This window comes from Neoarius graeffei, chromosome 14 (genome assembly GCF_027579695.1).
Source record: "Neoarius graeffei isolate fNeoGra1 chromosome 14, fNeoGra1.pri, whole genome shotgun sequence".
Taxonomy (NCBI): Eukaryota; Metazoa; Chordata; class Actinopteri; order Siluriformes; family Ariidae; genus Neoarius; species Neoarius graeffei.
Window position 1 is genome coordinate 56,973,848 of NC_083582.1, and position 22,390 is coordinate 56,996,237.

At 41.7% G+C, this 22,390-nt stretch overlaps 1 protein-coding gene across 12 annotated transcripts in view; it reads left to right on the plus strand.

Annotated features, from left to right (window-relative positions):
- svila (supervillin a) overlaps positions 1–21,189 on the plus strand; it is a 94,227-nt gene extending 73,038 nt beyond the window's left edge. For 10 of the 12 annotated variants that reach the window (XM_060940107.1, XM_060940109.1, XM_060940098.1 and 7 more), the window contains 18 exons: positions 149–304; positions 762–898; positions 2,454–2,601; positions 2,760–2,905; positions 5,413–5,588; positions 6,897–7,038; positions 7,269–7,462; positions 7,604–7,686; positions 7,864–8,012; positions 8,852–8,957; positions 9,832–10,039; positions 11,469–11,602; positions 13,393–13,548; positions 14,033–14,176; positions 16,414–16,535; positions 16,703–16,858; positions 18,325–18,345; positions 20,290–21,189. In XM_060940107.1, the coding sequence (XP_060796090.1) occupies positions 149–304; positions 762–898; positions 2,454–2,601; positions 2,760–2,905; positions 5,413–5,588; positions 6,897–7,038; positions 7,269–7,462; positions 7,604–7,686; positions 7,864–8,012; positions 8,852–8,957; positions 9,832–10,039; positions 11,469–11,602; positions 13,393–13,548; positions 14,033–14,176; positions 16,414–16,535; positions 16,703–16,858; positions 18,325–18,345; positions 20,290–20,376 (2,465 nt within the window). In that variant the 3' untranslated portion in view covers positions 20,377–21,189. The remainder of the gene's footprint in view (positions 1–148; positions 305–761; positions 899–2,453; positions 2,602–2,759; positions 2,906–5,412; positions 5,589–6,896; positions 7,039–7,268; positions 7,463–7,603; positions 7,687–7,863; positions 8,013–8,851; positions 8,958–9,831; positions 10,040–11,468; positions 11,603–13,392; positions 13,549–14,032; positions 14,177–16,413; positions 16,536–16,702; positions 16,859–18,324; positions 18,346–20,289) is intronic. The other 2 variants (XM_060940101.1, XM_060940099.1) reach the window with 2 other exon arrangements.
- The last annotated feature ends 1,201 nt before the right edge of the window (positions 21,190–22,390 follow it).

Below are 22,390 nucleotides of genomic sequence, written 5' to 3' on the forward strand. Positions count from 1 at the left end.
GTGTGCACGTGTACATGTGCGCACATGCATTTGTGTATGTGCAGTACTATACAATGTTTGTTTACAAAACCTGAAGACGTTTCAATGTTGTAAACCACAGTGCGTCTCTCTCTCTCTCTCTCTCTCTCTCTCTCTCTCCCTCCCTCAGTGTGTAAGAACAGTGGGTTCTCTGCTGTGGCTCTGGCAGGCTTGGCGAGTAAGGAGAACTTCAGCAGTGTTAATCTGCGGAGTGTGAAGGTGGCGGAGCAGAGCTCGCACAACAGTGCCGTGCCTTACAAGGCAATCATGCTCCTGCAGGTCAAAGGTCGGTCACTTAACACACACTGAAGTGGCGAGAGCAGATTTCCTCTGTGGACGACACTTGGCCCATTTTTAAAATACCCTTTACGGTTTCTTTATTTAAATATTTCTAAATGTAATATCAGTGGGACACAAAATAAGCTTCGTTGGTAGCTGTGTGAAGCGTACTGTACAGTGGCTTCTCTACCATGTTTGTACATACTACACGCATTAAGGTTTAGTGTTGCAGTAAGTTTATTTGACGTTCAAGAGCCGTGTTGCTTTTGGTCAAGGTTGTTAATGGCTGTGGATTTATGTTGGCTGTGGAAGACATTTCCTCATAAGGCATAAGCTTATGGGGTTTTTGTCAGTTTCCTTGCCCATAAGTCAAACACCGTCTTGTAGCGTTTTTCCTCTTTCTTGCAGAGAAAGCAGTGAAGCAGATAACCTTTTTTTTTTCCCTCCTTTTTCGAATGAACTAGGCCGACGGCATGTCCAGACTAGGCTAGTTGAGCCAAGAGCTTCCTCTCTGAACAGTGGTGATTGTTTCCTCCTGATTACACTCCAGTACTGCTTTATGTGGGTGGGAGAGTTTGCAAACGTCATTGAGAGAGCCAAAGTAAGTGTTTGCCTTGAACACACACACGCACTTTTTTTTTTTTTTTAAATTTAAATAGCATTATGTGCCAAAATGATAAATTCATAACAGGACATACTGATGAAATGGCCTGTCAGTAGACTGTGTTTGTTGCTTGACAGTCCTCCATGTACAGGAAGTCAGCAGAGTCAACCACAGAGTTGGTTTGACATCACACCAGAAGCAGGAAGTTGGTTGTAAAAGACAGACAGGAAGTGTTTTCAGCAAGTGAGAGTCCTATACACCAAAACATTATGTAAAACAAGAGGTGGTTGAACCCAGTCAGGAGATGAATTTGACCTACTTTAGAAATCCCCAAGTTCTCCTGTGTAAGAAAGTAATATATTTAGTAAATTCTGCCATGTATAATAGCCAGTGTCTTCTCACAGAAGTTTTATATATCCAAGTCTATATTATGCTCTTTTATAGAGAAGTCTCAGTTACCCCTTGGATAGTCATATTGGAAATCTAGCTTAACCCCTTCAGTGCCCTTGGACGAGTCACGTACGTCATGAAATCTTTTACCGCTGTGCCTTATGACGTACGCTACTCGTCATAAACCCTTCCCTTTATTTACCTTACATGGCACATTACTTTTACTTCACAGTGGCACATATGAATTACAGTCGATGCCTAAAACATTCTTCCATCGTAAGGCACAGCGGTAAAAGATTTCATGACGGGTGTGACTTGTCCAAGGGCATTGAAGGGGTTAAGGTGCTTTTAAATCTCCAGTTGCTTAAAGGTAGGCTGCCTTTTAGATTTTTCCAAGTGTAGGTCATAAAAAGAATTTTCCCTGACACCCATTTATTTTTGTTTAGTGGACCGAAAGCTACTGAATTCAAATCAGACTTCCAATTTTATTAGTTTTTTTTTTAAATGGAACAATTCATGAATTTAGGGCCATGTGGCCCTAAATTCTCTTCTCCCCCCCCCCCCCCCCCCCCCCATTTATTTATTTATTGGGCTTCACCATGACCCAATTCAAGATGTCATGCATCACGTGGTGGGCTTTCCCTGTTCGTGCAAGGCATTGTGGGATACAAATGTGAAACAGGAGAGGAAAATGGAGAACGCAAATGAAACGTGAAAGACCGACTACAGTAACTGAAAGCGAGGAAAAAAAGACGTTATGTTGTGAAGGAAAGGAAACGCAGGACCAAACTAATAAATATCGGTGCTCAGCGAGCACCTCGGTGTGATCAGCTGTTCATTTAGCGACAGAATGATGTAACAGTCAGTGCACGGTCAAAGGTAAACCTGCACATGCGCACATGGACTTCCTGTGTCTGCTTGACTGCGCAAAGCGAGCAATTTCATGTACATTATTTGCTCGAAAATCCCCTCAAATTAAATAACTTCCCAGCCACAGAACGACCTGGTATTTTGTGAGATGTCACAGAAATAAACCTATCACAATGACCAAATTTCAGAGGGAACTAAATTTTGCTGATTTTATGAAACAGAAAGGCCGTATAGCTTTAAACATTGCAGTATTATGGTTAGTGATGTTAAATCAGCTTTATCCTATTTACAGGCTGCAGAACTGGCCACGTTCATCCAGACCAAGCATGACCTTGGATGCAGAGCCGCTTATGTTCATACCGTAGAGGAGGGTATCAATACCCACAGCCACGCATCCAAGGAGTTCTGGAAGATTCTGGGTGGGCAGACCAGCTACCAAGGTGATATGATGTTCACTGTTGCATTCTGTCATAAGCTTCTGTTCATCAAATGTAATGTTCTTGTCTGAACTTCTGTTATGCTTCTTTGCATTTTGGATGATGAAGGCTGCTGTATGAGCAGTATTTAGTGTCTAATATGTGTTTGCTGCATACCACAGCTGCAGGGGATCCAGACGAGGATGAGTTTTATGAGACTGCCATAGTGGAAACAAACTGTGTCTACAGGCTGCATGAGGACAAGCTGGTGCCTGATGATGATTACTGGGGCAGAGTACCACGCTGCTCCATGCTCAGCCCTACAGAGGTCAGGCCATGCTGGTTAACCACAATTACTAGATAGTCAGTCTGTCTCGTGCTCCCTCTTCCTTTCCTTTCTCCTGGTCAAAAGTTTGGACACCACCTCTTTTTATAGGGTTTTTGGTTTTTTTCCTCCTGTATTTTGATTATTTTCTACATTGTAGAACAGGGGTGGCCAACCAGTTGGAGACCAAGAGCCACATTTTTTACTGTATTACCGCAAAGAGCCACATCATACACATGGGCACACGAACATCACCCATCCCTTCCTCTCTCTCACACACACACACACACACACACACACACACACCTCTGCTCAGCCAGATTAATAGTAAATGTCACACACCAACATATTTACTCCTACAGTACTAAGACCACAGGCTGAGGCCAGTCATTTTTAACAATGAACATTGTGTGCACTTACTATGCATGCTGCTTAGTGGGACTCATGGCATTACCAAAAAAAAGCCACACCATACACATGACCGCACATGAACATCCCCGCTCTCTCTCTCTCACAGAGACGCGCGCTCACGCACCTCTGCTCAGCCAGATTAATAGTAAATGTCACACGCCAACATGAGAGAAATTTACTCCTTCAGTCAGTACTAATACCACAGGCCAGTCATTTACAGCAATCAATATTGTGTGCACTAACTATGCATGTTTCTTAGTGGGATTTCTGACATTCCTTGCCTTGAACAATCCTCTTCAAATCTGCCTTGTATTCCGTCGTTGCCACTCGAAGCAGTTCTTTCACATGGGTTTCAGTCAGAACAGAACGATGCTTTGACTTCACGTGTTTCATGGTAGAGAACACAGACTCGCAGACGTATGTTGACCCAAACATTGACAGTATCTTAAGCGCAGCCCGTTTCACATTCGGGTATTTTTCCAATGGCACACTTTTCCAAAACTCAATGGTGCCTTCCCTCAAAACAGGTTTCAGTTGGTCTTCCTCACGAAGATCGATCATCTCCAACTCAGCCGCAGCCTCATCTGTGACAAGCAGGGCTTTCAAACAGTCCGTCTCCGCATTGAATGGGTCGACGAGGAACGTAACCTGTGGCCTTTTCAGTTGTATATCACGGAACCGGGTTACAAAGCTTTCGTGCAGGTTTTCAATTAGTGTTGCATATCTGGCTCCTTGCTTATTCAGGGAGGCGGGAAGCTTTGAAATGAGCTAATGACAACTGACATATAAGGCAGAATGGCTTGCCATTACGTTCAACAAAAAAGTATAAACTCTCCCACTCTGTTAAAAATGTCCTATGTTCGTCTTCATATTTTCGTTTTGCTGTGCATTTTTTCATTGCCATTTTGAGAGGCTACTTGACACAAGATACACCTTGCCCAAAAACTTGGCGATTATCTCACGCACATGCGCATTCGACATGACCTGAAAATACCGTAATATACCCAAGCAAAGCGAAGATGCATTTGACGAAAATACCATACTGAACTCAAGCAAAGCGCACACGCACATAAAAAAAAAAACCACAAACACAAACTTCGATATGAACGTAAGAGCCGCATAACACAGGGCAAAGAGACGCATGCGGCTCGCAAGCCGCGGGTTGGCCACCCAAGTTGTAGAACAATACTGAAAACATCAAAACTATGAAATAATATAGAATTATGTGGTAAACAAGTGGTGAGTTTGGGGCGGCACGGTGGTGTAGTGGTTAGCACTGTCTCCTCACAGCAATAAGATCCGGATTCAAGCCCCGTGGCCGGCGAGGGCCTTTCTGTGCGAAGTTTGCATGTTCTCCCCGTGTCCACGTGGGTTTCCTCCGGGTGCTCCGGTTTCCCCCACAGTCCAAAGACATGCAGGTTAGGTTAACTGGTGACTCTAAATTGACCGTAGGTGTGAATGTGAGTGTGAATGGTTGTCTGTGTCTATGTGTCAGCCCTGTGATGACCTGGCGACTTGTCCAGGGTGTACCCCGCCTTTCGCCCGTAGTCAGCTGGGATAGGCTCCAGCTTGCCTGCGACCCTGTAGAACAGGATAAAGCGGCTAGAGATGAGATGAGCTGAGACAAGTGGTGATTTTTCATATTTTAGATTCTTTAAAGTAGCCAGCATTTACCTTGATTTGCACACTCTTGGCATTATCTTGACCAACTTCATGAGGTCGTCACCTGGAATGCTGTTCAGTTAACAGGTGTCTCGTCAAAAGTTAGTGAAATTTTCTTGCCGCCTTAATGCGTTTAAGATCAAATAGTAAATAATAAAAATACAGTAAATAACCATATTCCACAACTGTTGTAATCCATATTGTGTCAAGAACCGCTCAACTAAGTAAAGACAAACGACATCCATCATTCCTTTAAGACATGAAGTGTCCTTTTAATTTATCAAAATAAAGAAAAAACATTGAATTAGAGGGTGTGTCCCAACTTTTAACTGGCACGGTATAGTAAAGAAAATCTCACCATGTGAAGGATTTCCCCCACACTGCCATACATGTATTATGTGAACCAAAGATTTTTATGCGCGTTTTTTTTTTTGCAGGTGCTGGTCTTTGATTTCGGCAGTGAAGTGTACGTTTGGCATGGTAAAGAGGTAACCTTGGCACAAAGAAAAGTGGCATTTCAGCTGGCAAAGCACCTCTGGAATGGGACATTTGACTACACAACCTGCGACATCAACCCACTAGATCCAGGAGCGTGCAATTCACTGATCCCCAGGTCTGTACCAGCGTATAACTTTCATTGGGGATTTTACTGGCCTTTTAGTTTCCTTTCTACACAGAAATGCATTATGCTTTGTTTCTGTAACTTCTTTTCTCCTATAGTGTTATTTAGAGTTAAATACTCCAGAATTGTTTAAACTGTTCATTATCTACTGCATGTGTAGCACTCCGATTAACAATGACGGCAATTTCTCCACTGCCATGTACGGAAAACCTGTTGACTCGAAACTCCTTATGAAGGAATTCTGAGGGCTGCTGTTAATCAATAAATGTACAACTATAAAACATGGAAAAAAATACATCCTCTAATAGTGGTCAGGCAAAAGGGAACATCTTAGTAATTCCAATTATTTAACTTCCCTTAGCATTTCACGTCACTGTTTAGCATGTACATTAGGTATGCCAGTAGGCATTCTTGCCAAATGAGCGAAGCATAGATTTGGAGCTAAATTTACAAATATCTTCATCTCATCTCATTATCTCTAGCCGCTTTATCCTGTTCTACAGGGTCGCAGGCAAGCTGGAGCCTAGCTCAGCTGACTACGGGCGAAAGGCGGGGTACACCCTGGACAAGTCGCCAGGTCGTCACAGGGCTGACACATAGACACAGACAACCATTCACACTCACATTCACACCTACGGTCAATTTAGTCACCAGTTAACCTAACCTGCATGTCTTTGGACTGTGGGGGAAACCAGAGCACCCGGAGGAAACCCACACGGACACGGGGAGAACATGCAAACTCCACACAGAAAGGCCCTCGTCAGCCACGGGGCTCGAACCTGGACCTTCTTGCTGTGAGGCGACAGCGCTAACCACTACACCACCGTGCCGCCCACAAATATCTTTTGAGTGAAATTATTTCTAAAAATGTTCTTGAGATTTTCACAGACACATTTGACTGAATTGAACTGCCTGTAGATATTAGTCTGAATATTTCTGTTCTAACTCCAGGGACAGGTGTGAAAATTTTGTACATGGTAATCTCATGTTACAGATGTAGTATATAGATATCCAGTTAAATGCTTGGCTTTTCCTTTGTACACTGTAGTAAAGCTTATCGGACCCTTTTAAAGACATGACTCCTAGAGTGTTTTGTTATGAAATGCTAAACTCTTGTCCAGGACTCCTGCCAAGGATTTTACTGTTCATAAACAAGGTGTAGTGTAACCATGACGATGCCTGAAACCTCTCTCTTCACCTGCCGGTGTCTCCGCCATGCGTCTCCTGATTCTATATGTTCAACTGAAGAGGAAAAAAAAAAGTGCGTGTGTGGGGTAATATTTGATATGTTTGCGTTAGGAAAGGGCAAGGCCGGCCAGACTGGGCTGTCTTTGGCAGGGTGACCCAGCACAATGAGACTACACTGTTTAAGGAAAAGTTTCTAGACTGGAGTGACTCCAAGGCTTCAAAGAAGGATGACGTACAAGCTATTGAACACAAGGTAATGCATCAAATAAGGTCTTTTATAATTACACATAAAGATGCAAAGAACTTCAGAGTGCTTATTTCTTAATGACCGTTCCAGATTATAATACACAAGTGATGCAATTTAGATGAATGATTTGAGAAATTAATTTCAGTGGTTTTCAATTGCCAATGACTTTATTGGAATGTAACTTTTTTTAAATATAGAAAAAATTTTTTTTTTTTTTTTGGGTGTGCACGCTATAGGAGGTGCAGAGTAGTGAATTCCAGTCATGTGATGTGTCTCGGATGTTGTCGTTGTCCCAGTCCCCTGTTCGGACTGTTCTGGACGGCATGGATGTGGGGCGAGGTTATGGGATGGTGGAGGGAGATGACAGGAGGAACTTTGAGATTAGCACTCTGTCTGTGGATGTGTGGCATATCCTGGAGTTTGACTACAGGTATAGAACATGTCCTTGTGTGTGGAGGGGGGGTTCTTTTTTTAATCTATCCAGGCACTGTACAAATATGTAAAGTGACTTGGATGATCCCTGAATTCCATGCTATGTATTAAATTGTGGACGCGTTTGTCCCTGATGCAGTCGGCTGCCGAAGCAAAGCATTGGGCACTTCCATGAGGGAGACACGTATGTAGTTAAATGGAAGTACATGGTCAGTGCAGCAGGTGAGTGTCTCTTTGTTGGAGTTTGTGTTTTTCTCAATACAGCAATACAAACTGTACATATTTTTTAATATGTAATGTAGACCTGTTCTCAGTACATGATGATCTCCATCATGCTGACATCACCACTGATGGAAGTTGGCACTGTTGGGCATCATTGAAATGTGTTTTTTTTCTCAGTTGGAAAAAGGCTGAATTCTGAGCGGATTGTTGGCCCCGGTAAAGAGAAGTGTGCATACTTCTTCTGGCAGGGTCGTAATGCCACCGTTAATGAGAAGGGAACATCGGCTCTCATGACCTTGGAGCTGGATGAGGAGAGAGGAGCACAGGTCTTCCCCTTGACTTAATCCGCACCTTGCATGTCTGTTGTTTACCAGCTGGGAGGTCCGTATCGTGAAATACCGTGACTGAGGTCTTGAAAGTACTGAGCGAGGCCCTCTGGGCCGAGGTCAGTATTTAAGGCCGAGGTCTAGTATTTCACCATGCGGACCGACCTTAAGCTGGTAAATAATATTTTTTTTTTCTTTACCAAATTCTAACAGAAAACGAGAGCGCCCGAAAGGGAAAACCAAGCCAAGCCATCTTTTTCAATTCTCATTCACGGCTGTAATGCAAATGGCTTCCTCCTCGGTATACAAGTGCACTTCCATGGCAGAAAAAAAAACTACATTTTGCCGCCTATGTAGTCCCCTATTTATACAAAACTGAGTCATTCAGGATTCAGCCATGTTTTTGCTTGGCGTCAGCAACAGTTACAGATTTTTAGCTTTCCCCTGAAATGTTTTTCTTTCATTTCTTCTTCCTCAGGGTAGTAAAACTCGCTTTTGCTGTGAAGACTGTCGTTATCGCTATCCATGATGTAAAATTAATGCTATTCTCCTGAGAAATGCTGGCAAAAATTATTTATAAGATTATCAAAAGTCTTATAAAATCTTATTTATTTATTTTTTAAAGATAAATGTTGACAAAAAATGCTACTATGTTTTGTTGTGAACGAGCGAGTCGCCAGAGGTCCGTAACTGGGGTCCGTATCATAGGATACGGACCCGCTCGCCAGCCAATCAGAGCGCAGGATTTGACGGAAACCGGACCGCGAAAAAAACCTGTTAAATTATTCATGAGCATTTTTGCCTGTTATTGTCCTATAATGTAGCTCTGTGTGTTTCAGATCCAGGTGCAGCAGGGGAAGGAGCCCCCCTGTTTCCTACAGTGTTTTAATGGAGGCATGATGATTCATGCAGGAAAGAGAGAAGAGGAAGAGGAGAATACACAGAGTATGCTCCAGTCTTGATGTTTGTTGCCCTGCAGAGAGTGCATGCATGCGTGTAAAAAGACACTTGGCGATTCAATATGTAAAGTCTACTTTGGTTTTGTTACATTTTCAATAGGAATCCAAAAATACGAGAAAAATTTATCCTTTTGAATACCATCATTTATACTAATATTGTGACATGCACTCAGAGGTTACGTTAAGTATTTTATTATGCAGTGTTTGAAAACCCTTTGTACCAGTGCAGCGCGTGCACACACTCGTGTCAGTCACTGCTGTGCTGAGAATGATGTGGGTAGTGGTGGCCTGTTGGTGGTGGTTGTGGTGAGGAGGGACTTGTGATTTGTCCAAAGCTACAGTCAGTAGTTGGATACTTGTAAATTCATCTATATGGTATATAATAGTAATATTCACCTGGTAATACGCTAATTGCAGTAAATACAAAGGTATGCCTAATAAACTGGCAACTGAGTGCATGTGTGTATTCTGAGTAGAACTGGAGGACTGTGAAGCATCAGGCTTACTCACATTACTGATATTTAAAAAAAACCATTTCCTGCCTGTCAGTCATGATTAGTGTGTGTATAGAAAAAGGGAAAACAGGAAAATGCTGAGATACAGAGATAGTGCTGTTTACACTGGTATCAGCTTGGTTGCAGTAGATATCGTGTCCCCAAGCTACAGTAGCGTGTTTTTACAGAATGTAAAAGAAAACGGTACATAAAACACCCTAATCCTTGTTTAAACTAGAGTGAAGTTTTTCAGATAAGTTTCTTTGCCCGTAATTTTAACTTTTCTTAGAATCCTACACAATGTTTTTAGTTATTGGTTGCCAACCAAATCCTCAGTCCTGCTAATTTTATTGCTATTGTGTGCAGGTGACTGGAGGTTGTATTGCGTGAGGGGCGAGAAGCCAGTAGAGGGCCACCTGCTGGAGGTGGTGTGTCACTGCAGCAGCCTGCGCTCTCGCACCTCCATGATTTTGCTGAACATCCCCAAAGCCAGCATATATCTGTGGCATGGCTGCAAAGCCCAAGCGCACACGCAGGACGTGGGCTGCACTGCTGCGAACAAGATTAAAGAGCAGTGAGTGAATAAAACTCCCACACTGTTAACTAAAATGTAAATGCATTGAACAGTTGTTTCATGAATATTGAGTATCAGGATATATCTGGATAGAGATGAATGTATATGTGAATGCACCGAGACATTTTTGCAACAGGTTTACATCTGATCCCTCACACTGCTCCAGCAGGTGATCTCGTACAAGTAGCTGAAACACATCCAACTTTAATTATGTCTCACAACCAAAACCCTTCCCAATAGGTAACCCGTATCTCCATGTTTGTGCTGTTTTAAAAAAGGCAAGATTAATAAGGGCATACATATATTTGAGTGATTCCACGCTTATGGGTACTGAAATGGGGACATAAACTTATTTTTAAAAATTCACCTAAAACCATTTCTTTTTTTTACCATCAGGTCACAAAACATGTAATCTTTAATGAATGATATGTTAAAAGATAACTTTAATTTTCTGAGATGTAATAAAAACATATTTATATGCCAAAGTCAGAACGTAACAGAAGTGTTGTGGACATGTATATTCTCAATTTTAACAATGTAGAATTACTTTTTGAAACATAGGAAGGTGATGTTTTAGCAAATATAATTAATAAGCATGTGTAGTAGAATAAACATACACATTCTTTCAATAAGATTAACATGGTATATAGCTAGATTGTAATTAATTTGTAACAGACGCGAGATGGACAATCGTAACAGAAGTAATGTAACAGACATCATTTTGGAACTCATAGGCTTGACTTTGGCATATAAATGTTTTTATTACATCTCAGAAAATTAAAGTTATCTTTTAACATATCATTCATTAAAGATTACATGTTTTGTGACCTGATGGTAAAAAAAGAAATGGTTTTAGGTGAATAAGTTCATGTCCCCATTTCAGTACCCATAAGCGTGGAATCACTCATATATTAAAAAAAGAAACACAAGGTGGTGTTTGATGGTACGGAGCTGATTTACAGATTACTATCAGATTTCAGTCTGGCCCATTGGAGAATTGTTTGGCTGTGAGTGGAAAAAATATGTATTTAAAATCTTGGGGTACTTAAAGATTTTAAATACATATTTTTATGTATTTTAATACAAGTAATTCTCCTTTGCAACTTTTCAAAGATGCATTTCCATCAATCCATCCATTATCTGTAGCCGCTTATCTCGTACAAGGTCGCAGGCAAGCTGGAGCCCATCCCAGCTGACTATGGGCGAGAGGCGGGGTACACCCTGGACAAGTCGCCAGGTCATCGTGGGGCTAGAAGATGCATTTTTATTCCCCCCCCCCCCCCCCCCCCCCCCCCCAAAAAAAAAAACACACCCATACACACCTTATCAAAGTTGTCATATATTTCTTTGATTGTGGGTGCTAACTCTCTCCATAAAGTGATCACTTTAAGCATGGACACTGTTGGTCATGTTGGTGCATTATTTTCAGGTGTCCTCTAGAGGCTGGCCTTCACAGCAGTAGCAAAGTGACCATCCACGAGTGTGAGGAAGGCACTGAACCAGCAGCTTTCTGGGAAGCTCTTGGGCGACGTGATCGTAAGGCATATGACTGTATGATTCATGGTGAGTCAGGTTTTAGAGCCATGCATGTGTGTTTTTGTTTTATTTCTTGGGGATGGTGCACATTTAATAAACATTACTGTAAATATACCAGAATTGTAGCCTAGTAAACTCGACCCACCCGCCTAGCGGCCAAAAATATTTTTGCCTAGCGAGTGGGTCTAGCCTCGCACCATATAAACATAAACACCCCGGGCATCAAATCGTGTCCGCCAATCACAACGCAAGGTTTTTGTTTGGATTCTTTGGGCGGGCTTTTGCAGGAGTGACGACAAAGCTGCGCGACGCTGGAGAAAGCACAGCAGGAAAGATGACTTCGGGCTAGTGAACAGCGCGCGTTTGACTCCGCTTTGGAATCAGTTTTAGAAGAATTAGACTTGGAGTTTTCGTTGAAACATGAGCAGGAAGAGGCTCTCCGCTCATTCCTTTTCAAGAAGGACGTTTTCGCTGTTTTGCCGACCGGCTATGGCAAAAGTCTGATCTACCAGCTGGCTCCGCTCGTAGCCAAAAGGATGGGGCTAGTTTGTGCAGTACGAATAATTAATAAACAGCTTTGAAACATTACTTATTGATTTGTTTCTTATTTTCCCATTATTTTAAATTTAAGGGAAATTATTTCACCAAACACCACTAAATAAAAACTCTCAAAAACAGTTTAAGCAAACCCTTGAAAAACACTTGAAAAAAATAAGTGTATGTTAAGTATGTGGTACAGACTCCAAACTTGTGGTCATTATCTCCAAACTTCTTAATATCTAGAACCTGTTTATTAATTAATACGCATTTTGAAAAATTATTTATTTCAAGGCCTCCCCCACTGCTTTCTGTCGCTCTGACTACGTCACAGTCACTGTTGCGCTGATTGGTCAGAGCGTTGGCCTATACGCACAGAGACCGTTTGAAAGACAGCGGGTTGTTCCTCCTACACCCTTCAGAAATGTCTACGGATCGAGGCCAGACTAAATATTCACATTTAGTCTGGCTTGCCAGGCTACCAGAATTGGCCAAAAGGCTAGTTACCTCGCCCCCACCTAGTGGGACAATGTCTGTCTGTGTCTGTCCATCCCATCCCAGGTTTTCGCTCATAACTCGGAAACAACTGGACGGATTGACGACATGAAATTTGTTGGGCTGATGTATCATGATCATTGGGCAGCCCATAGCACACCTATTTCAGGAAGCTCACAATACGAGTATGCTCAGACTGGCCACATGCATCTCCACTGATGCTACGCACATCTTACACCAAGAATATCAATTATTACCTTCAAATAGGCGCTTCAGAGTTCCCTTCTTCAACCGCAATAGACTTAAACATTCTTTTATACACCAATCAATTCTTTTACTGAATCTGCAGCATGCACCAGCAAGCGTTTAATCCAATGTATTACACATGGTGAAAATTTCCCTCATGTTATGTATGGCTGTTTTTATGTATGTCTGTATGAAGGTATGTGTCCTCCGTCTTGCCTTTACCCCTGACTATGGTGGTGGGTTATTGTACTGTTACTGTGATGTTATATGTGTGTGTTGTCCTCAAGCGAGTCTTGTTCAGGAATGCAAACCAAATTTCAGTGTAAACTGACAAAGTATTATCGTATCGTAATTAATAATGTTGTGGTGCAAAGAAAAAAAGAAGAGAACAAATAGAAGATAGTGCATGAATATAATCTGAATGATGACCTTCTAGCCAAGAGGAAATCCTTGTTATGTTGCAGGAGCGAGGTCTGCTATCTCTGATTTGCCTTGTTTTCCCCCGAACTCATTAACATGTATGGTCATTTGTGTTTCAGATTTGGGCAAGTTTAACTTTACACCACGGTTGTACCGCTTAAGCAGTGCATCGGGGGAGTTTGTTGCTGTGGAGTTGATCTGTCCATCCAGAGAGCCGAACCTGGTCAACTCGATGCCTTTCCACCAGGAAGATCTGTATAATGTCACCCAGCCAGGTGCGGTGTACACCGTGTGTCCAGGGTGTTCAAAATGACATGCTTGCATTACTGTAAACTGCACCAGTATGTATTGTGTTTTAAATCCTGTTCTGCATAGTGGAACATGCACATGTACCACAGTATACAATTAGTCAATTTCACTCGAGGGCTCAGTAACCTCTGCTTCATCTTTGTGCTCTGTTTTCAGTTACTGTGATGCAAAATACGCTCACTAATAAAACTAAACATCTGATGTTCCAGTGTTTTGCTACAAATGTTCCATCTATGCTGTACTATAATACAGCTTGTCGAGTCTGGTTTTCTGTTCGGTTTCTGTCTTGTTTATGCCATATCAAGAAAGCTGGCGTTGTAGCAAAATCAACCTAGTGAGCTGTTAAAACTGTCAAACTTTTTTGATTTGTTGTTTCTCTGAATAAACATGGAACTATGATTACCTGCACTGGTCCAGGGATATAATTTCTGTTTTGCCTCTCTGTTACAGCTCTGTTTTTGGTAGATAATCATCATGAAGTGTACCTGTGGCAGGGCTGGTGGTCTCAGGACAGTGAGAACACGGGCTCCGCCCGCATTCGATGGGACTTTGACAGGAAATGTGCCATGGAAACTGTGCTCCAGTACTGTCGAGGTAAAAAGCAGAGAGATTTATTTTGGGGGTGGAATATACTCCCATGCAATATAATGAAATGGATAATACCTTTCACCTGTTTTATACTGACTGTAGATGATTGATTATTTTGGTGGGGGGGTTTAAAGGTGCTGACTGCAAAGTTAATTTCTGGGCAAAATGTAATAATCATTCTAGCTAGCGCTTGGCTATCTTGGCCTTAGAATGCATGTGCTTGACTCCACGGTAGTGAGTATGGAGTTATACAAAGTCAGTCCTTCCCACGCCATGTGGCGCATAGGGCGGCACCGATCTCAGTTTCCGTAGCCCTTGGCCTCTCTCCTCTCACGTGCTTGGGGTTACAGTTGGGGGCTAGTCCTCTGGTAGCCACGAGAGTTTGACTCCCCACTTGCACCTGTATTGCAGCGTGCCTTGCCAGATGGCAGTAGGTACCATTTTTATGATGGTCTTTGGTATGACCCAACTGTGAGTAGAACTCGCAATCTCCCAATCAAGAGGCAGACATGCTAACCACTAGGCCAACTCGCGGTACCATGACCGGGGCACAACAGAGCATAATTGACCATGCTTACTAGATGGAAAGGGTAGCATTACACACTCTGCTGTCAATTAGAGCAACAGGTGTGGGCTTGTGTACGAGGGGCAAAAGTTGGGTGTGTGGGATTTGAGTATGATGCATTTTGTGAGAAAATGATGGCATTGTTTGCACAACAGTCACAATTCCCATATAAGTAATAAGCTGTAAACAAATTTTCATTTCTCTTGTTCCTTTTCATATTTACTTTCAAAGGAGGACATTTACTCCTGGGACTGTTTCTGGATCAAACCACCTGGTTAAACACAGCTCACGCTTTATAAGGGATCTGAGAAGGTCAAAGCTCACTGCTGACCTGGAAGTTATGGAGTTATACACCTAATGTTTTCATCTTGCAGAGAAACAAACAGTAACACACGCAGTAACTGAGAAAAGCTGTATGTCTTTTTTTTTTTCATAGATCTATTTGCAAATGCAAACCACAAATTACATACCTGTGACTCAAAATTCTCCGAGGTCGATGCAGAGTCGTGACGTTTTCTACATATCACTATCTTGGTGTGACGCAGTTCCATAGTTATGCCAATTAGTTAAAGCTCCCAGTGTTCGGCTGTTTCCATAGGGCCATAGTGTTTACCTCAAGAGGTAGGAAAACGGTCCCAAAATGGAGAGAAGTGACCCTCGGTGTATCAAAATGATCATCTCGTCCTCGTGATCTTGTTCTTCTGAGACATAGGAAAATGCCATACGCAGTAAAAAATAATTTGAGATGATTTTGCAGTCAGCACCTTTTAAAAAGTCTCATCTCATTATCTCTAGCCGCTTTATCCTGTCCTACAGGGTCGCAGGCGAGCTGGAGCCTATCCCAGCTGACTACGGGCGAAAGGCGGGGTACACCCTGGACAAGTCGCCAGGTCATCACAGGGCTGACACATAGACACAGACAACCATTCACATTCACACCTACGGTCAATTTAGAGTCACCAGTTAACCTAACCTGCATGTCTTTGGACTGTGGGGGAAACCGGAGCACCCGGAGGAAACCCATGCGGACACGGGGAGAACATGCAAACTCCGCACATAAAGGCCCTCGCCGGCCCCGGGGCTCGAACCCGGACCTTCTTGCTGTGAGGCGACAGCGCTAACCACTACACCACCGTGCCGCCCCTTTTAAAAAGTGCTGCTTGCATAATTATTCACCCTGATCAGTCTAGTACGTGGTAGAACCAACTTTTGCTCCTGTGACAGCTCTACATCTGATTGGGAATGATTTTCACCCCTTCCTGGCAGATTTGTTCAAGGTTCTTCAGGTTGGCTGTTGACTGCAATTTTATGATGACTATAGGAAATGAACAGCTGATTATTAGTACAATGACTTCAGTCCTCCTCCTTTTCCCATATATTCATCTACATTTGGCAGACACCCTTATCCAGAGCAACTTACAGACGTGAAAGGACATTACATTTTATGTTCATTTTGTTTGAGGTCTGGCTCCAAGTTGTATGTTCTGTAGAGTATTTAGCAGCTCTAATTTTAACGATGTGAAGAGGAAAATTGCACCCAAACCACTTTTCCTTAAGAGATCAACTGTGAGATCACAAGAATAACTGTCTGTATAAATGCACTGCAGAAACGGTGTGTTCAAAAGACGCGTCTGAGCCCTTTTCACACGCTTCTTTCTGTATTTTTGTGTCTGTGCAGAGAAGAATGAGAAGAAGCCTCCAAAAGCCTACTTGATTCATGCAGGACTGGAGCCGCTTACATTCACGAACATGTTCCCATGCTGGGAGCACAGAGAGGACATTGCGGAGATCACGGAGAAGGTTTTCCGCTTTATACACACAGTGCACAGTCTCAAGAGCACTTACAAAAGACATGCAGCTTAAAATGCCTTTAATTTTACAAAGAATGTAATTTTGTAAGAATGATAAGATGGCTGACTGGATGGATAAACCATTAACTGCCCTCTTTGCCTTATTCCATGTTATAGGAAGCAGAAGTGTGTAATCAGATCATTCTAGTGGAAGACGTGTTGGCCAGACTCTGTAAGACCACCTATCCATTGGCTGATCTCATGGCACGGCCTTTACCAGAAGGGGTCAACCCTCTGCACCTCGAGCTCTACCTGTCAGACGAAGACTTTGAGGTGAGAGCCCAAACTTTTTTTTTTTTTAGTTTTTGAAGCTGACTTCACCCTAGGGTTTAGCACTTTTGATTAAGGGTACATTCGCATTGGACGATTGCTCACTTCAGTACACTTGACCGCGCGCTGATGAACCTCCCAGACGTTTGTCTGAGAGAACAGCATGTTTTTGTTTGGCCTTTAAAGACATATTTAAAAATGTTTAATCTACGTAAAACTAGTGTCGATTCAAGATTAAACAACATATTTACAGAATGTATTGTTAATTTTTGGCGGCGTTGTGATGAGCTTTTACTTTAAGAGGTTTTTAACGTTGTGTAATGCAATAGATCAAACTCACAGGTGCTGCCATCTTGGGGGTTTTAGTGATATTTGTCACCGGTCAATGTGTTTTTTGTTGTTTCCAGCTCACTCACTGTTGGTTCAATCAGCTTGAAACTCATGATTCCCACCTAGTGGTCAAATCCCTCATGTTGACTTGTTTTTCCAATAAAATCGGCTGAACACTTTGCTGTCTAGCGTCCGCACAAGATCGGATCACTGAGATTTTGCATCCTTCCTAAAAATCAATGATTTTTCCTAATTTTTTTTTCATGGAGAAAAAATGAGGTGTATAAATATCAGTAATACTGTTTTGAAAAGAAAAGTTTGACCCTCTTGTACACAGCGTATTCAAGCACCACCGTCATTAGTCATGCTCAGTGTCCACGGTTTAAAGTGAACATGCCTGCTAAATTCTGGCTTTGATGCTTAAACACAAGGGATGTACCAGTTTCATTGGTGTATTACTTTTAAGCCTTCTAGGTGCAGAATTATGATCTATAAGAAGCAGCCTTCATCTGTAATTCTTATCCTGAGATGCAAAATTCTAAATCTCTATTTTTGGCTTTTTGGTCTATTAATTTCTGATTTGAGGTTTTTTTCTCATGAATGGAAAATTAAACCAATGGAAAATGGTTGCTGGTTTGTGACCGGGGCAACAGACAGAAATGGGAATTTTATAAAACACTGGATTTTCACATGTTCGTATTTATTTATTTAAAAAAAAGACATTTACAAAATTTAAACAAGTTTTTGATGCAGATATTCACACTCTTTAACTTGGTACATTACACAACACTATGACGACTACTTAAAAAAAAAAAGTTTGTCGTTGCTAATTTCAGTCCCGGTTTGCCTCTAATGGGCATCATTGTCCATCTTTCTGCCGTTCTGATGAGAAGTTATAGTAGCCAGAAAGTTTAAGTTTCTAATATTTTCACTGAAGGTAAAAGCTTGCCAAATGTATATTACATTATGATGCTATTTGTTTCATTATGGTCCCTCTCATAATCTACTCTCCTTCTTTCATCATTCTCGTGCAAAGTCTTTTTTTTTTTTCTTTCTGCCTTATTCTTTCTTTGCCATTTGTCTCTTGTGGTGGCCTAGTCTCATATCTGACCATGGTTACGTTTTCCTTTCACCCTTAGGGTGTAGGGGCCTATGGGAAGGTGAGTTTTTACAGACTGCTGGTGTTCCCCACATTCGCACAATGCTTGTATTTGGAATTGGTCAGCCAGAATTTCACTTGCTTGTTTCACAACTCTCACCAAAATGTGTCTTCTGTCTAACCTTGGTGTGGGTTTTTGACCTGCCACACAAAATCACACTTTTTTTTTTTTTTTTTAATTTAATGCATGTGTTTCTCACATTTAATTGATAAACATGATTAATCAAGAGAAACTTCCTGGTGTTACCCTCATGTTTACTGGTGTATGTACAGTAATGTCATTTATTCAGTACGTGTGCTAGCCCTGCTGTTAACCACTATAACTTCAGATGCAGAAATTACCTCCACCTATGAATATTAATGCTAAATACTACTCCTGCAGCCTGATATCGCACAAAGTGAACACAAATGTAACACAGGAGCTGCGCTGAAATAATTTAGCATGTACCTCTGACTACAGTATGACTCATAACACCACAGTTGCATATTTATCCTCTCAAACTAATGGGGATATTTGCTATTATCCCAGGTATTATACTGAAACATTGAATTAGACCTGTAGTACACAGCTGTGTAACGTTTCAGTTAGTAATTGATGTTTCACGTGTTCAGCCCTTATTATTCCCCCGCTGGCCGAAAGGCCCGAAGGGGGATTATGTCGTGGTGATGTCAGTCTGTCCCAGGAAAGCGTACTCGCCTTCTGAAATAAACGCCAATTTTTGGAGGAATTTCACGAAACTTGACGAGGCATTGTTATATCAGTAATACACATTGTAATTTCATTAAATTCGGTCACATTTTACCAGAGTTACAGCCCTTGATTTTAACAATTATGATTTGCTAGCTTCATGAGTGTTTTCTTTCTGAAATCAACTCCTCTCACAATTTGTGGAGGAATTTCACCAAACTTGGCAAAAGGCTTTGTTATATGACAGTTATACGCATATTAAAACTTTTTTTCATTTGGGCAATTTTTCCCACAGTTATGCCCTTGATTATTAACAAATTTGTACTTTGGCAGTTTCATCAAGGTGTGCTTGCTTTCTGAAATCAACTTCCGTCACAATTTTTGGAGGAATTTCATGTAATTTGGCAAAAAGTTTTTATCCCCCAGTGGCTGAAAGGCCTGAAGGGGGATTATGTCGTGACAATGTCCGTCCGTCCGTCCCGGGAAGGGTACTCTCCTTCTGAAATCAACTCCTCTCACAGTTTTTGGAGGAATTTCACAAAACTTGGTAGGATTCTTTGTTGTATGTCGGTAATGCGCATATTACAGTTTCGTTCAATTCAGTCGCATTTTACCGGAGTTAATGCATAGTTGCCAGCGGGGGATATTGTGCTCTCAGAGCACTCTTGTTGTTGTGAAACATGAACAATGTGGACAGTCAACTTTGGGTCAATTGTACTTGGAGCACAGTCCAAACCAGTGTGTTCTGCATCTCAGGCTCTTTTATCTTGAAACACTAGTACTGCACAATTGTAGATTGCATACACGCTAGATATACCTTGTAGATATATTTATAGGCCCATTTCTTAGCTACACTTGCCATATAGGGCACTTTGTAGGTAAAATTACCAGCTGTATCCTGTTGCTAGACTGACACGTGTAGCACTAGTATGAATGCTGTGACTTGTTATACCCAACAAGACACTTGTATAGTAATTGTCACTGATTAAAGGGCCAGTGAGTGTCGCTATAAGGCATCCCTAATAACTGGACAAATAGTGTATAATGCTAACTGGAAAAGAAAATGTCCCCATTTTTAGGCATTTCAGAGTATTTCAATGTTAAACATGTGTAGGTGTTTGGCAGAACTTTGGATTCTTTGCTCCCCCCCCCCCCCCCCCCCCCCCCCCTACACGGGCCTTTTCAGTATCTAATCAGCTTAGTACGTTTCCTCAAATACCACGTGGTTATGTTTTTCTATGTCTAACTTTTTTACAGAAAGCACTGGAGATGACTAGGATGGAGTATGAAGCTTTGCCAGAGTGGAAGCAGGTGAATTTGAAGAAAGACAAAGGATTGTTCTAGTCGGTTTAGGAGTATGAAGATGTACACATGGGACAATAATCGCTGTTGAAAGACATGGAACATGAACGATGCACCACGTGCATTCCGTTTTTAGCTGAACTTTATAAATGTACACATGTGGATGTGCTGGTGTGAGTGAACAGGAAAGGGATATGAAATGAAAAAGAAAGGAGTGGCGAATAGGGACAGATCAGCAGAGGTTTACCAGCCTCTTGGATCACATCTCTTTCTATTCCCACTTTTTTTTCCAGTTTGTTCAGTTGTAAAAAGTTGTAAATTACTGTAATGTGGGGATTTTTTTTTTTTTGAGATTGTTTATCAGCTTTGTTTGTTCATTCCACTACATGTTCATGTAGCAGAAGTCAAGCTGCCATTAGTTTCCTATAAACTAAAATCTAATAGTGGCCACATCGCACCAGCAGACTGTTTTTATGCTTTAAAGTGCTCACCATTATTTTACTCGTGTAAACACTTACAAGGATTTTGTTGCAGTAAATGTACAGTAGATTGAGTTTCTGTAATGTACTAATGATCCTGTCTAATGTCACTCTCAGCCTGATCGACATGCCATCACAATTTCCCCTGTTATCATGCAGGTGATGAAAGGTGTGGGTGTGACTGAGTAATGTGAGTGTGTTAACATGAATTTAATTAAATATGGTTGAACTGAAGGTTAAATCTCCTTGCTCAGATTCTACAGTGTATAGTGCCTTTTGCTTTCGTGTACAGTTTGTATAATGAGAGATAATGGTATTCAGTTTTAATATTTTTGTGACTATATAAATATTGGAGAGAAATAAAATTATGAAACGATGCAGTCAGTGGTGTGCTTTTTTTTTTTTTTTGTTTTTTTTAAAGCATCAGCAAATTCAGTCTGTCAGCTCCAAGTTAATGCCATTTTTATAAATGCACACTTGGACAAGAATGTGCATTATTGTGCCTTTAGGGGTACAAATCCTTGTCCCTGGGGCAGTACCCTCTGAGATACTTACTTGTACCCTTTTATATACTGCTTGGGAACATGCACCGATCAGTCATAAAATTAAAACCACTGACTGGTGATATGAATAACATTTTGATTATTTCAGTACAATGGCACCTGTCAAGGGGTGAGGTATATTGGGCAGCAAGAGAACAGTCAGTTCTTGAAGTTGATGTGTTGGAAGCAGGAAAAATGGGCAAGCATAAGGATCTGAATGACTTCAACAAAGGGCCAAATTGTGAAGGCTAGATGACTGGGTCTGAGCATCTCCAAAATGGCACACCTTGTGGGGCCTTCCAAGGAAGGACAACTGGTAATCCGGTGACAGGGTCATGGGCATCGAAGGCTCATTGAATTGCATGGGGCATGAAGGCTAGCCCATATGGTCCAATCCCACAGAAGATCTACTATAGCGCAAACTGCTGAAAGTTAATGCTGGCTAAAACAGAAATTAATGTTCTTATATTGCCTATACACTGGTCAGTCAGAACATTAAAACCACCTACCTAATATTGTCACTCGGATCCTTGCTCTTGGCCATTTTTCCTGCTTCCAACACATCAACTTTGAGAACTGACTATTCTCTTGCTGCCTAATATATCCCACCCCTTGACAGGTGCCACTGTAATGAGATGATCAGTGTTGCTCACTTCACTGGTCAATAGTTTTTTTGTTTAAGATTTTTTTTGGGCTTTTTTTCACCTTTATTGGATAGGACAGTGTAGAGACAGGACAGGAAATGAGCGGGAGAGAGAGACGGGGAGGGATCGGGAAATGACCTCAGGTCGGAATCGAACCCGGGTCCTCGGATTTATGGTATGGCGCCTTAGCCACCTGAGCCACGACACCCCCGCCGGTCAATAGTTTTAATCTTATGGCTGATCGGTGTATATTCTTATATATTTACATTACTAACCTGTGCAGTACTTGTCCCTCTAATACAGGAATGTTTTTAAGTCTATTGTGTTAAGTCATGAAGTGGACATGAGAGTTTTGTGTGGTATATATTTTTTATTTTTTAATGTTGCACTG